The sequence below is a fragment of the Myxine glutinosa genome, chromosome 3 (assembly GCF_964187855.1).
Source record: "Myxine glutinosa chromosome 3, kmMyxGlut1.1, whole genome shotgun sequence".
In the NCBI taxonomy this organism is placed as follows: Eukaryota; Metazoa; Chordata; class Myxini; order Myxiniformes; family Myxinidae; genus Myxine; species Myxine glutinosa.
This window is the reverse complement of record NC_136263.1, coordinates 90737709-90751720: the sequence shown is the minus strand read 5'-3', so window position 1 is coordinate 90751720 and position 14012 is coordinate 90737709. Positions and strand designations below refer to the sequence as shown.

Here is a 14012-nt window from a genome sequence, read left to right as displayed (position 1 = left end):
GTTCCTGACAAAGTAATACATTAAAAAAAAAAAAAAAAAAGGCTTCAAAAATAATGGAATTTCATTACAATATATAAACAACAATGAAAAAAATTCATTTCTGATGTTGAGTGCTTAAATTCCGACTTGGTTTCCATTTACCGGGATGAAATAAAATACACCGCCTACATGCAGATGATCGGTCACCGCTAACGCTAAGCGTTCAATATAGCGTGCTCACCGACCTGACGCACGTCCCACTACCCGTAAGTTTAGCAACCCATTCATCGTGAATCCCCGATGAAGCCTAATAACAATAACATATATATCTTCCACAAAAGTTTTGTTGAATTATCTCACCGGGACCGGGTTATCTCATTACAGTTTGTATTGTCGTGTAATTTCTTGCTCGGAATGTCAGAGAGAGGGAGAAAATGTTTCTGCCCAGGCATATTCTAGTCCCGGTTGGAGTTTCATTATCATTTTGTGAGTTGTGATCGGGCATGTCAAGCGTTCTCGTAGCTCGCGCGCGTACACGTACGACCGTTCGATATTCATGATAGTTCAATAGTTGCCGCGTCCTGCTGCTGCGCGCGCACATGTGCATGTTACTTTTTTTTTTAATAGTTCCGTTAAGCGGGCTATAATGACGCAGCGTTGCGTGCCTCAACTCAAATCGGAATGTACAATTTTTTGTTCAACCCGTTGATAGCCGTTCGGTGGACGGATGGAATATACCGACCCCTTATTCCAGAAATTGAAACTAATAACGCTAAATAACGCCTTTCATCGAATGTTCACGTGTTTTAACAATTGTCGACTGATAAGGCACCCAAGTTATCTGAGCCCATGCTTTGATCAACCCGACTGCGTTACCTGAATTCCTGGGAAGCCCCACCAGGACGACGGCAGACATTTTCAGAAGTTCCTGCCACACAACGAAATATTTTTTATTCGTATTTACCTCAGCGCATTTCAGCGCACGGAATCAACGGCATCAGAGCAGGTGGGCGCTGATTCGCTCAGAGCGATCACGTGATGACGCTATGAACGCTATGACGCTATGAAAAAAAAAAATCGCTCGCTTTGCCAAGGGGCTCGCTCCCCCCCCCCCCATTCCCCCCCTCGCCCCCCCCCGCCCGGCAATGCTGGGTACTTCTGCTAGTAAATTATAAAGCAGGCGGTGTAGTGATCACCGCCCCGCCCCCCCCCCTCCTTATTTTGACTCTGTGACTAAAGTAAACGTAATCAACTTATCAGGCCTAAAGTGGAGATAAGATAACCAAAATACTTTCACATTCAAACCGTCAAACCAAACCCCGAGGGATTCTTACAATTTATAGATTTAGCGTTGCAATTAAACATAAACGTTCATCAAAAACTCATTTCATAAAACTACATAATGTATTGTACTTGTATTAATACATTGTGTGTAGAATAATCCGTTATAAACGTGTTTTTAATCTAAATAAACATCGTCCCTCCATTCACGGGGTCTCGAGCGAGTCCCTCGATATTAATGTGCTAAAGACCCTACCAACCACATTCCGTAACTCGTCTCCAAGGACGGACACGTGACCGTAGCGGGGCGAGGGCGAGGCGGAGTGATACAGCGGATGGATTCAACGGTTTAAATAAAGTCGCGATGCGGGGGATTTTCATTGGGACCTTTATCCTCATTTCGTTACCTGCGCCACCAAAGGTCGATGGAGATTATGTTTTCACTCCTGTCTGTTTGTCCGTTTGTTTGTGAACACAATATCTCAAAAAGTTGTGGACAGATTCGGACGAAATTTTGTGGAGATGCAGCGTGTGTGACAAGGACGACATGATTAGATGTTGGTGAAGATCCGGATTCGGAATTCGGATTCGTTTGCAGTGCATTGTTTGTTGACGAGGGGAAAATCCTGGAACAGTGAGTTTACTTTATCTATCATCGTTTGTGTCAGTTCAGCTGCACTTGCGAAAAATGATGCTTGTGCAGAAGCAGAGTAATGAAAGCAAGGCTCAATAAATGCCTCTATTATGGAAAATATCTGCAAGAAGTTGGAATTTTAACCGGGATTTTTTTACCGAGAAATTGCGTCAGTCAATTTATCTCGGGACCGTCCCGAGACCGTCTCGAAAGCCGAAACCGCCGGGATTTCGTCCCGGTCTCGGATCGGTTGACAGCCCTACTAGAAACCTCTTCCAGTGGCTGACCATGGGAATAGACAAGTGGGTTAGTTCGATGATCCTTCCGGAGTGACAGTGATTGAAGGTCATGTTCTATTTATCAGACCAGCATCTAATCAATTTTCGTTTATTAGCAGAGCTACAGTTTGTCTAGCAGTGGGAGGAGAGAGGGGGTACTGTTCATGTACAACACATTGTGGAGTAATCTGCAAAAGGAAAAGAGGGTTTTCTAGATTTCTAGAGCATCAGAGTGATTATTTATAAAGATGAGGCGTAAGACTGGGCCCAGCATACTGCCTTGTGGAACTCCAGCTTCCACTGGGAGAGGGGATAGAGGGTCCATTGTCTGTATCACATTCATTGTATGAGTGGAGGAAGTGAAAAATCCAGGAATGAAGGCAGCCTTGAATGCTACAGGCAGAGATCTTGACCAGTAAAGCAGGATGCCAAGACTGTGTTGATTGCCCGAGATAGCACAGACACAGAAGTAAAAACGGCCGAGTAGAATCTACATTAATGCCATCTGAGGTGAGAGGGACGGTGGAAGGGATGGGCTTGACGAGGCACCACCTTCACTCGGAGGAAGGAGACTGGTTGAAGAGATCAGGCTTTAGATTCGCAAGATGTTTTTTGGCTTTCGTCTGAACAGGCATACACAGTTTTGTTGACCTGTTTTGAAGAACTTATGCCACACCTTTGAATGTTTTGCATCCATGTGGCCAGCCCTCACCATAACTCCTAACCTGGATGGCCAGATAATTGAAATTGAAGTTCCATACTTCCACCTGCCAACTAAGGCTAAGGGGTGTGAACTACCCTTTTTTATAATTCTGTTTAAATCTGACATCGTTGCGCCGAGCTCACCGTGCACAGGTGTAAGAATTGTCTTGCAAAGTGGGCTTTCACTGGGATGTTGTGGGAACCAGTGTCCAAGGAGAGGTGCTATTTTAGCATCACTTGTGAAAGGTGCTACCCCTACACAGCCCTAGAACCCTTAATGTTAATAAATAATTAAAGTTAATTGTCCCAATTTTCAATATCAGTTTGTTGGGGGATTATGATTAGAGTGGTTAAGCTTGGTGTTGCGTTGCACATTGTGAGGCTTTCCAAACCACGAGGCATTTGTAAGTCACTAGCCATACTACCCATCATTCACTGATGGGTTTAATCAAATGAGGACATCTTTCACTTCACAAACATATTGCATACCTATCTGTGAGTCCCAATGGGGATATAAGATGAAACAACACGCACAAAAAAGGATCTTTTATAACATGTTGTTGTTGTTTCTGTTATTGAGTTATGTGGACCTCACAGCATTGAAGTGATTCAAATAATGGGAAACGATTGTTGAGAAATTTGTGTTTATCGTCTGCGTGTTGTTGCTTGTATAATCACAGTTGTGGTTCTGCTTCTCAAGGTGCGACAGGCTGTGACAGATGTGGTCAGCCTGTGGCTGCTGATTCTTCGTGATCGCTACTCCTATTTCCACAAGCTCGTGCCACTCTTGCTCAGCAGCCTGAGCGATGAGATGCCAGATATTAAGTAAGGGTATGTTCCAACAAGGGTAAGGGTATGTTCCAATCCAACAAGTGTATGTTCACGAATAACTAAGTGTGTTGCTTTGTTTTTTTTTGTTTTTTGTTCCTTTTATTTTGGGTTGTTGATGGTTTAGTCATGCAAAATTAAAGTATGCTTTCAAGGTTTGACAGTATTTAACTCTGCTGGAAAACACCAAACATGATATCATGATGAATTGCTATGATTTAGTACATTGAGATAAACAAACACAAAACAAGAAATAGTAAGAAATAGATGGGCCACCTACAACGGGCCACTTAATAACTGCAGGCAGTTATAACCGGGATCCAATGTACCCCACTTTGATACAACCCCGCTCTCATCAGATACGTGACCCATGACATCCTCTTCTTATTATGATTCTGCTTACATTTTTTTTAAAATTCTGGCTGCCAGACTGCGACCGATCACGTTGAGATTTCAAACATGTATTTCCCTTAATGACTAGATCAAACTGGTAAAGTTTGACTTGAATAATTTTGGTGGTTTAAGAGAAATACTTATTTCTTTCTTTATTTTCCTTTGATCCAACATGGCCGCCAGACATGTGACCTACGATTTATTTGAAAACACCCTGGTATCCCCAAGGTTTGGGGAACGTGTGAAGTTTTCACCCGACCTGTCCAGCCGTTCTGGGGAAGTTGAATTTTAAAGGTTTAGCCTTCCAAAAAATCATACCTGCCAGACCATGTGACATGATTTATTCATGATCACCCTATATTCCCCAAGTCCAGTAGATCATGTGCATGATGTTTCACATCGATCTGGTCAGCCATTCTGGAGGAGTTTCTTTTAAAAGTTTTATGTTTAATCCAATATGTCTGCCGAACCACGTGATCTATGACATCATAGATTTACATTCTCCTCTAATATTGTTGCATAGAACATGCTAAAAAAAAAATTGAAACTGATTGGTTAAAGCATTGTACTTGTCGAATTATGACGTCATAATGAATGAACCAATGCCATCATGGTTAACAACACTTATTCTTTACATTGAGCCATGTTTCAATTTTTTCCCATCGAACGGTTTCGGGGACATAGAGGACCAATGTTTTTCGGTTTTTCCAAGATGAAGCCTGTATTATGTGACCTATGACGTCTTGGTTATCACAACGGTTCCCGATTAAATGAATTTATGAGGGAATAAATGTGCAAAAGTGCGGTGGAAGAAAAATATACAGAACAGAGACAAGTAGAGCTACATTCAAAGTACTGCCCCATGCCAAATAAATAAATAACATATCATCGAGCCCGCGACATTGCCGGGGCGCCTTCGGCACCTATCGATGCCACAGTGCTGTACATGGAGACGGAATTGGGAGGGAGTCACTCATTACTACTCCAGCATGATGGAATGCTGCTCTCTCCTCTGGTCTGCCTCACCTGCCTCACATCTTGCTTAGCTTGATGCTGTGGAAATAAAGGCCTTCAATATCATTGGAATCTCCCTCGATGAAGCTGAGTCTTTGGGGCTATCATTTTGCCTCATGTGTTTCTCATTTTCCCCACCTGTGGAACCAACGTCTCATTCTCCCCGCCGGGTCTTCAAGACAGCTCTTCACCACCATCTCGGACCGTCTCCAATCCAAAATCATGATATTTTCTACCCTTGTTAACTCCTACCCCATCTATATAACTTCTCCTTTAAAATTTCTAGTTTTCCCTCCTGAGAGTTTCCTTCTGCATCCATTTTGTACACCGCATACATCATCTCCTGTCCCCCATTCCTCCCCACACCCATTGTTTGTCCAAGTCTGCTTCTATAAAAAAACCTCTTCTATCTTGCTTCTATCTTGGCCTTAAACTCTGCTGTTGGTGTATCCCCCCTCTCTCTACTATTCCTTTTTTTTTTCTTTTTCTTTTTTTGTATACAACATCGAGGCTTGTGAAAGAGCCAACATTAATCACACAAAAAGTCAAACCGACACATAAAACACAAAATAAGGGGAGCGGTAGACAAGATGGGGAGAGAGGGGGAAGGACACAAACACAACATTTGAGAGCAGGGACATCGAGAGAACTGTGCGAGGGAGAGGGCTTGGAGGGTGGGAGGTGGGAGAGGTTTAAAACATATGGACACTGCAAGGACTTCCAGGAAAGAAGTTGGAATTTCAAAAAAGTGTGAAAGTGTATCTGGGGTGAATTAGCGGGGACAGAAAAGATCAAGGTTTTGGATGGGGGAAGATAAGAGATCGTGGTGAACAGCTGTTTTAAAGACCTGGAGGGAGGAGTGGGATTGAAGGGAGTGGGGGAGTTTGTTCCAGAGGTGGGAGAAAAGGGGAATGAAAGAGTGAAGGTGAGCAGAGAGCCTAGATTTTGGCAGTTTAACCATAAGAGGGTTTGCATCCTGGTTTTGCATTGTGTGTTTTGCATCCTGTTTTTGTCTAACGTCCTGATCTGTTCAGTGTATGGTACTACATTTTCCACGAGCCTTGACTATGTATACAAAAAAAGAAGAAAGTACTACATTTTGGTACTACATTTTCCACGAGCCTTGACTATGTATACAAAAAAAGAAGAAAGTCTCACTGAAGTGGAAGGAAAAACTGGAAGCTTGGAACGAGGTGGCCTTGGGAAAGGTTAATCGGGGTTGAAAATATCTTGGTTGTGAATGGGGCATGACCCGAGATGGTGGTGAACAGCTGCTTTAGAGCCTTGGAGGGAAGAATGAGATTTGAACGACTGAGGAAAGTTGTTTCTATAGGTGGGGAATAAATATATATTAAAGATTGGACATGAGCAGTGGGTCTGGATTTTGAGGGTTTTCAGCAGAAGTGTGCTACTGGCAAACTGCGTGTCCTGCAGAAGCATGAAGAGGAGGGGAGGAAGGCGGGGGGGGGGAGGAGGGAGAAGGCAGAGTAAAGAAATAGTGGAGGGAGGGTATAACACCACAAAGGAGGCATTGGAAGACATAGAGATCACCACCCGCCTTCTCTGCGATTATGAACGTGATAGGCCCATAGGCTCATCTTCATCACAGAGATTCCAATGAATTCTGAAGGCCCTGTCGGTAGAATGGTAGATAAAAGTTCATGTGGGCCATAAAAGTTCAAGTGCGCCAAGGAAAGACTTTGTTTATTGATTAAAGAAAGACTGGGAGTATTCTGAAGATGTTTAACACCTGGTGCATGCCCATGCATAATCCAGCATGAAGACTATTCTGTGGTTCAACTTTTGAGCTTAGCCTTCGATTTATCAGGTAATTGCTCTAGTTATTGGTGCTACAAATCTTCCAAATATAATTTTCGTGTTTATGAATGAATGAAGGTGTTCAATATATTCAGGAATGAATGAAGGCTTTGCAGTCTCTTGAGGGTTAATTAAAAATACGTGCCGTGCAAAAATACGTGCCGTGCCGTGCAGCTCTCAGCCTCGTTCCAATTTTCCAATTTCAGACCCCTCTTCCTGCAATCTTTCTCTCAACCATGTTGTGGTGCAGTTTGAATACTGCACACTATCTCTGTGCAAACGAAATCTGTAATAATTAATATTTTTACATTAAAAAGCTACAGTCGTGGCCAAAAATATTGGCACCGTTGCACTTTTTCAAATAACTCACAATTTTCTCCAAAAATAAGTTGAAATTGACAAAGTATTTGGTCTCCACAATTCTTTATTTCATTGTTAATATTATAGAACCCTTGTTTTTGATGCAGAACTTAATATATCCTTTTAAATCAGAAAATAAAAAGAAATGGCATTGACAAAATTATTGATACCATCGACTTAATATTTGGTAGCATGGCCTTTGGACAATATAACTGCAGTCAAGCGCTTCCGATAGCCATGAATGAGCTTCCTACACCTCTGTACTGGCAGTCTGGCCCACTCTTCTTGTGCAAACTGCTCCAGTTCTCCCAGATTTGAAGGGTGCCTTCTCCCAACTGCTGTTTTCAGATCTCCCCACAGGTGTTCAATGGGATTTATATCTGGACTCATTGTTGGCCACTTCAGAACAGTCCAGTGTTTTGTATTGAACCATTCTTGGGTGCTTTTCGAAGTGTGTTTGGGGTCATTGTCCTGCTGAAAGCCCCATGACCTTCGACAGATTCCCAGCTTTCTGACACTAGGTTGAACATTGTGCTCCAAAATGCCTTGGTAATCTGATTTCATGATGCCATGCACACATTCAAGGTACCCAGTGCCAGAAGCAGCACAGCAACCCCGAAACATCACGGAACCTCCTCCATGTTTGACTAGGGAAGGTGTTCTTTTCTTTGAAGGCTTCATTTTGTTTTCTGTAAACATAGAGATGATGTGCTTTACCAGTAAGCTCAAATTTGGTCTCATCTGTCCACAAGATATTCTCCCAGAAGGATTTTGGCTTCTTCAGGTGTGTTTTGGCAAACTCCAGTCGGGCTTTCTTTTGTCTCTCTTTCAGCAGTGGGGTCCTCCTGGGTCTCCTACCATAGTACCCCCTTTCATTGAGTTGGCAACGGATGGTGCGAGTTGAAACTGTCGTACCTTGTATCTGAAGGTCAGCTTGAATCTGTTTCGCAGTTGATCAAGGTGCTTTCTTCACCATTCAAACAATCCTTCGCTTCAATCTTCGATCAAGTTTTCTCTTGTGGCCATGTCCGGAGTTTGGCGACAGTGCCATGGGCTCGAAACTTCCTAATAACATTGCGTATGGTGGACACAGGAACATCAAAGTCTCTGGAGATGGACTTGTAGCCTTGAGATTGTCCATGCTTGGCTACAATCATGTGTCTGACCTCCTCAGACAATTCTCTGGTTTTATTTCTTTTCTCCATGCTCATTGCAGTACACACAGTGACACAAAACAGCAGAATGACTTATTTTCTCCATTCAAACTGGTTGAATGAGTGATTTATATATTGCAGGCACCTGCAACTCACCATAGGTGAGTTCATTTCCAAAGTAAAGGAGAATCACCTGCTTGAAATCTAATTATTTCTAACAACTTCTAAAAGGTGCCAATAATATTGTCAGGGCCATTTTAGGATTTCTGTGTGGAATAAGCTAAGATTTAGTAGTTTTTTTCAGGTTTTTTGTTTTGTTCCACTGCAAATCAAAGAAATACATATGTGGACATCAAAATATTTTTTAATTTCAACAATTTTCTGGAAGAAATGGTGCATTATTTGAAAAAGGTGTCAGGGTGCCAACATTTTTGGCCACGGCTGTATAGCATGCTCCATTAGAACCACCTAACATGCCACCAGATGGTTAAGTCTCATTTTGCATGAAAATAGTTTTATCCAAACACATATGACTATATTTATCAGCCTGGTGTTGACTTAGCGGTTAGGGTACAGGCTTGGGATCATAGGATCCTGAGTTCGAATCCTGGTCGATCGCTGAATTAACGCCAGGGGGGTCGACTGAGCCTGTCATCCTTCCGAGGTCGGCAAATTGAGTACAAGCTTGCTGGGATGAATGATCCTGGTGTGTAACTCGATTTAGAATAGGTACACCATATCCCTGCGCATCGTAACAGGCACCTAAGGGTTGGCGTCAGGAAGGGCTTCCGGCCATAAAAACATTGCCTCAAACAGGGAACCATGATTGTCATGGGGCCCGCAAGGCTAACCCCCGCTCTGGCGGGGAAAATGGCCTTAAAACGATCATTCCTATGACTATATTTATCATTGTACAGTTTTATGCATATTCTTGCATGTCAGTGATTTTGATGCTTCTTTATTTGTCATAACTCGCACCTGCGACCTGTTTCGGTTAAATAAATAACATGTTTCTGAGAATAAAGGCTGGGGAGGTTTCGGATTTCATCTGTAGCAGAGTTCCAAATCGTTGCTCATTGCTTTATGGGTTGGCAACACACATAAATTTCATAAGTGTTGTTGTGAAGAGCATATAGACATGCAAACTGAACATGCCAAAGTCATTTGCTTGATCCACATTTTGTTTTCTTGTCCAGGCAATCGGCTGCTGAATACTGGAATAAAATTGGATTGCAATGGCAGAAGGAGAATGAAGAAGATTTGAAAGATAAGCTGGAGTTTTCATCTCCCCCGCCACGACTGTGCCCTGCAGGTGAAAATAAAAATCTTTGCTTTGCATGTAATTTTATCACATATATTGTTGTTCTGTCGTCACTCAGCCATGTCGACAGCCACCCCAACGAGCCATCAGAGATGCCTTCTTCAATCAACCCTGTTTGTTTGTCTGTCTGTGAGCAGGATATCTAAAAAAAGGTTATGGATGATTCGGACTAAATTTGGTGGACAGGTTGAGTGTGTGCTAAGGACGAATTGATTAGATTTTGGTGAAGATCCGGATCCGGATACCAGAATTTTTAGTGATTCTTCACCATTGAGAGAGAGTGCCAAAAATGATGTAGAGCATGATATCTCAAAATGTTGTGGATGGGTTATGACAAAACTTGGTGGATGAGTTGGGTAGGTGAAAAGAACAAGCCAATTCGATTTTGGTTCAGGTCTGAATCCAGATCCGGCCTATCAGTGAGATACAAAACGTAAATTGTTCAGCTTGGCGTAGGTATGCGCTCTACCGAGTGCCATTCTAGTTGTGTCTTGTATTTTCAGCATTCTTTGAATTTATAGGATGGAGCGTTTGACGCGGTGGCTGATGAAAAGGTAGGCCCGAATTAGGCAAAATTGGATTTGTCTGTGGCCAGAACTGTAGATTTGTGTTTTCATGTATGCTGAGTGTTTCATCATATATGCTGAGTGTTCCTGTTATAGATGTTTTTATTGCTTATCTAAGACACCCCTTTGGCTTTGTTAGGCTTTGGGTGTTGTGGTGGTCTGTTGCCATAATTGTTGCACGTTTGCAATATCGACATGAAACTTACAATACTCTTTGTGGAATGGCTGTGTGCATGCAGTTGAGCGTCCTTGCCTCGGCTGTCGTGAGCTTGTGCAGCGGAATCTGTACAGACTACTTCCAGCAGTGGGACATGACATAGGCGACTGGGTTGTCGGCACTCGGATCAAAGCTGCAGAACTGCTCAGACTCTTACTTCTTCACGCTGAAGACTATAGCACTCAGCATATGCAGATACTGGTCACCATCCTCCATCGAGCATGCTCTGATGACGAGTCCACCGTTGTAATCAATGTGAGGTCTTTTCTGCTTATAAGTTGCTTTATTCCGGCATCTGCCTACTAATGGCTACTGTTGCACTGTTCAGTGCCATCTTCTTACATCTCTGCAATGCAATATACAGGGCATCCTTTCTGCGGAGCTCATAGGCACATTTGTCAACCCCGAAGTCTTTCTGAAGCTTATGCTTGTGAGCATCCAGCAGTCGCCATCACCTAGTTCTCTAATGGTGTTGTCTGCAGCTGTGCGTGGCAGCTCTGCAGAGTTGTTGCATCCTTTTCTGCCACGCATCCTCGATACCTTGGTCGACCCTGACGTTGCACAAGCCACTGCCAAGGTATATCAACAGATTTTCCTTGTTTTTTGGGGAGGAGAATGATGAATTTCATACTGCAGTTATTGTTGACCTAATTTATTAACATGACTTGAGCCTTTTAACATCTGGAATGCATGAACAAACTTTGGTACGTCACGGGTGATGAAGGTTGTGATCAATTTTCGTCGGAATTGTGTGTGTAGTTTCAGAGAAGAAAGCAAATACATATTTTAGGGGGTCAAACCTGGACTCACTTTGACTCCCGGTAGACCCCCGTAGACCCAATTTTTTATGCCGTGGACAAACTTGAGTTGCAACACACCAAATATAATTTTACCCAAGTTTGGTCACAATCCCATCAGCAGTTTTGGAGAAGTTGCAAGTGTTTACAGACTGAAGGACCGACGACGCGCCATCCCATAAGTCCCCGGAACTATGTTCCAGGTGAGCTAAAAATTGGGTCAAAATGTGAAAGGGTAAAGTCATTGTGATTATAAATAGCCCTTATAAGCCTGGCCGCAACGTGTCAAGTGCGAGACTCCCTATTTTTTTATTTTTTTTGTTTCTGTGTTTATTTATTTATTTACCATTGAGCTTCAGTGTGTCTGTCCAGGCCACAACATTTTACCTATTGAGCTTTTGTCATAAAATCTTCAACAACCCTTGATTATGAGAATATGGAGAATAATAATTAATAAATAAAAAAAAATTGAAACTGTCGTTCTTGTCGAGTTTAGTTGGAGTACAAAGCGGATGTGGATGGGCTTTGCATTTAGAGATACATACTTTCTCTTTTGATTTGTTTTATCAGAACAAGTGGTTTACTCTATTCTCATAATAGGGCATATTTGATTTGTACCTGTTTGATGAAGGCATTCTTAGGTCTACTTGGGTTGGCTTATCGATTTTGAACTTAACATGGATACAACATTGCTTGTACAAAATACTAATGTTGCAGGATTTTTTTTATGCCTCCAGAGGCATTATGTTTTCGGGTTGTCCGTCAGTGCGTCCGTCCATCCTTGCATCCATGATAGGTTTTCGTTACCGCGATAACTTTAGAATGGCTGAAGGGATCTAGGTCAAACTTCGTACAGGTATGTAAAATGTTGTAACGATGAACTTGTTAGATTTTGGCGTCACAAGGTCAAAGGTCAGAGGTCATGTTGGATGAAAATCCTGTTACCGTGATAATTTGTGAACCGGTGATGGGATTTTGACCAAAGTTGGTACTTGATTATGTGTTATGATGCAAAGATGAACTGATTTGATTTTGGGGTCAAGATGCCAAAGGTCAGAGGTCCTTTAAGGCAAAAATTATATTACTGCACTTGTAAACCATTGATGGGATTTTGAGCAAACTTGGTACAAGTACAGTACATAATATGATGAAAAAATGAACTGATTAGATTTCAGCATCAAATGTCAAAGGTCAGAGGTAATTTCAGGGAAAATGTGATACTTGAGAACAGCTGAAGGGATTTAAAAATCAAACTTGGTACAAGTATATATAATGTAATAATGTGGGCGGAGGTATATCGGTTGACGTCACGATGTCAGAGTGCCGTTCTGGTGTATAAATCCTTGAGGTGTAATTTCACAGCCATATTTGTTTTTAAATCTATATCGCAGCTCCCCTCACCCCGTGCCCCACCTCCCATACCAACAGCCCAACCCATACACTTGTTACATTGAATGGCTTGAAAGGCTGTTAAGAATTGCATATTCTATGAATGATCATTTTGAGGCCATTTTCCCCCGCTAAAGCGGGGGTTAGCCTTGCGGGCCCCATGACGTCATGGTTCCCTTTTTGAGGCAGTTTTTATGGCCGGATGCCCTTCCTGACGCCAACCCTTAGTCGCCTCTTACGATGTGCAGGGATACGGTGTACCTATTCTAAACTGGGGTTCTATGTGAGGCGTAATAGTTGTGTGTTCAAAGCAGGTGATATTTGCTGAGGATGTTGCATTGATTCTGTGTACTTGGCAGGATGAATACCACAGGCAGTTGGTGGTCTTTGTGAAAGCAGTGCTGGGAATCTGTGGTGATGCTTGTCGAGACATCTCCCTGCAACTCCATAAAATCCTCCTTTGCAGCCGTGCCCTTTGTCCAAATGACAACGTTCAAAATGAGGTTTTTTTCTGGAATCATTCTTAACCCGAAGATTATTGTCATGTAAAGAATTAAAAGGTCTTGAAATATTATGCTTACAACACAATGCCTCCTTCAGCCATAGCACGGACAGTCAGTCAACCTTCATGAACTTTCATATGATGAAAACCAAACAAAAGGCCCAATGTGCATTAGAATTGTAAAAGCAAAGTTAAGGGTTAAAATGTTTCATTATAACGTTGTTAGTTTCTCAATTTAACATCTGTCATCACCTAATAATTTTGTTGTCTTTTCTTTTTTAGCGGTGGGTAATCTAAGAAATGGCTGAAAGTTAGAAGAAGGGAGACAAACAGCTTGCATTATATAGGCGCGCAGGAAGGAAGGACATAAAACGATCGACAACCATTTTAAGAAGCATCACTCTATAGCAGGAGTTAGCAACCGATGGCTCGTGAGCCATATCTGGCTCTTCCACGATCCCATCATGGCTCACAGAGCCTCAGAGTTTATTGGTACAAATGCACATATAAAAATCAAATAAGCAGGCTTTACACTTCATTCAAAATACTAGCGTGACTCGGCACGCTCCGGCGGCGTGTTTTGTGTCTTCGGCGTGTTTTGTGTCTTCGGAGTGTTTTGGGTCTTCGGCGTGTTTTGGGTCTTCGGGGTGTTTTGGGTCTTCGGGGTGTTTTGGGTTTTCGGGGTGTTTTGGGTCTTTGGGGTGTTTTGGGTCTTTGGGGTGTTTTGGATCTTTGGGGTGTTTTGGGTCTTCGGGGTGTTTTGGGTCTTCGGGGTGTTT

General features: G+C 42.5%; 1 protein-coding gene across 11 annotated transcripts in view; it reads left to right on the top strand.

Moving 5' to 3' along the window:
* Window positions 1–14012, top strand: part of DNAAF5 (dynein axonemal assembly factor 5) — a 74228-nt gene that overhangs the window by 8193 nt on the left and 52023 nt on the right. For all 11 annotated transcript variants that reach the window (XM_068110522.2, XM_078774240.1, XM_068110521.2 and 8 more), the window contains exons 3-7: window positions 3575–3699; window positions 9638–9753; window positions 10568–10800; window positions 10910–11122; window positions 13091–13234. In XM_068110522.2, the coding sequence (XP_067966623.1) occupies window positions 3575–3699; window positions 9638–9753; window positions 10568–10800; window positions 10910–11122; window positions 13091–13234 (831 nt within the window). The remainder of the gene's footprint in view (window positions 1–3574; window positions 3700–9637; window positions 9754–10567; window positions 10801–10909; window positions 11123–13090; window positions 13235–14012) is intronic.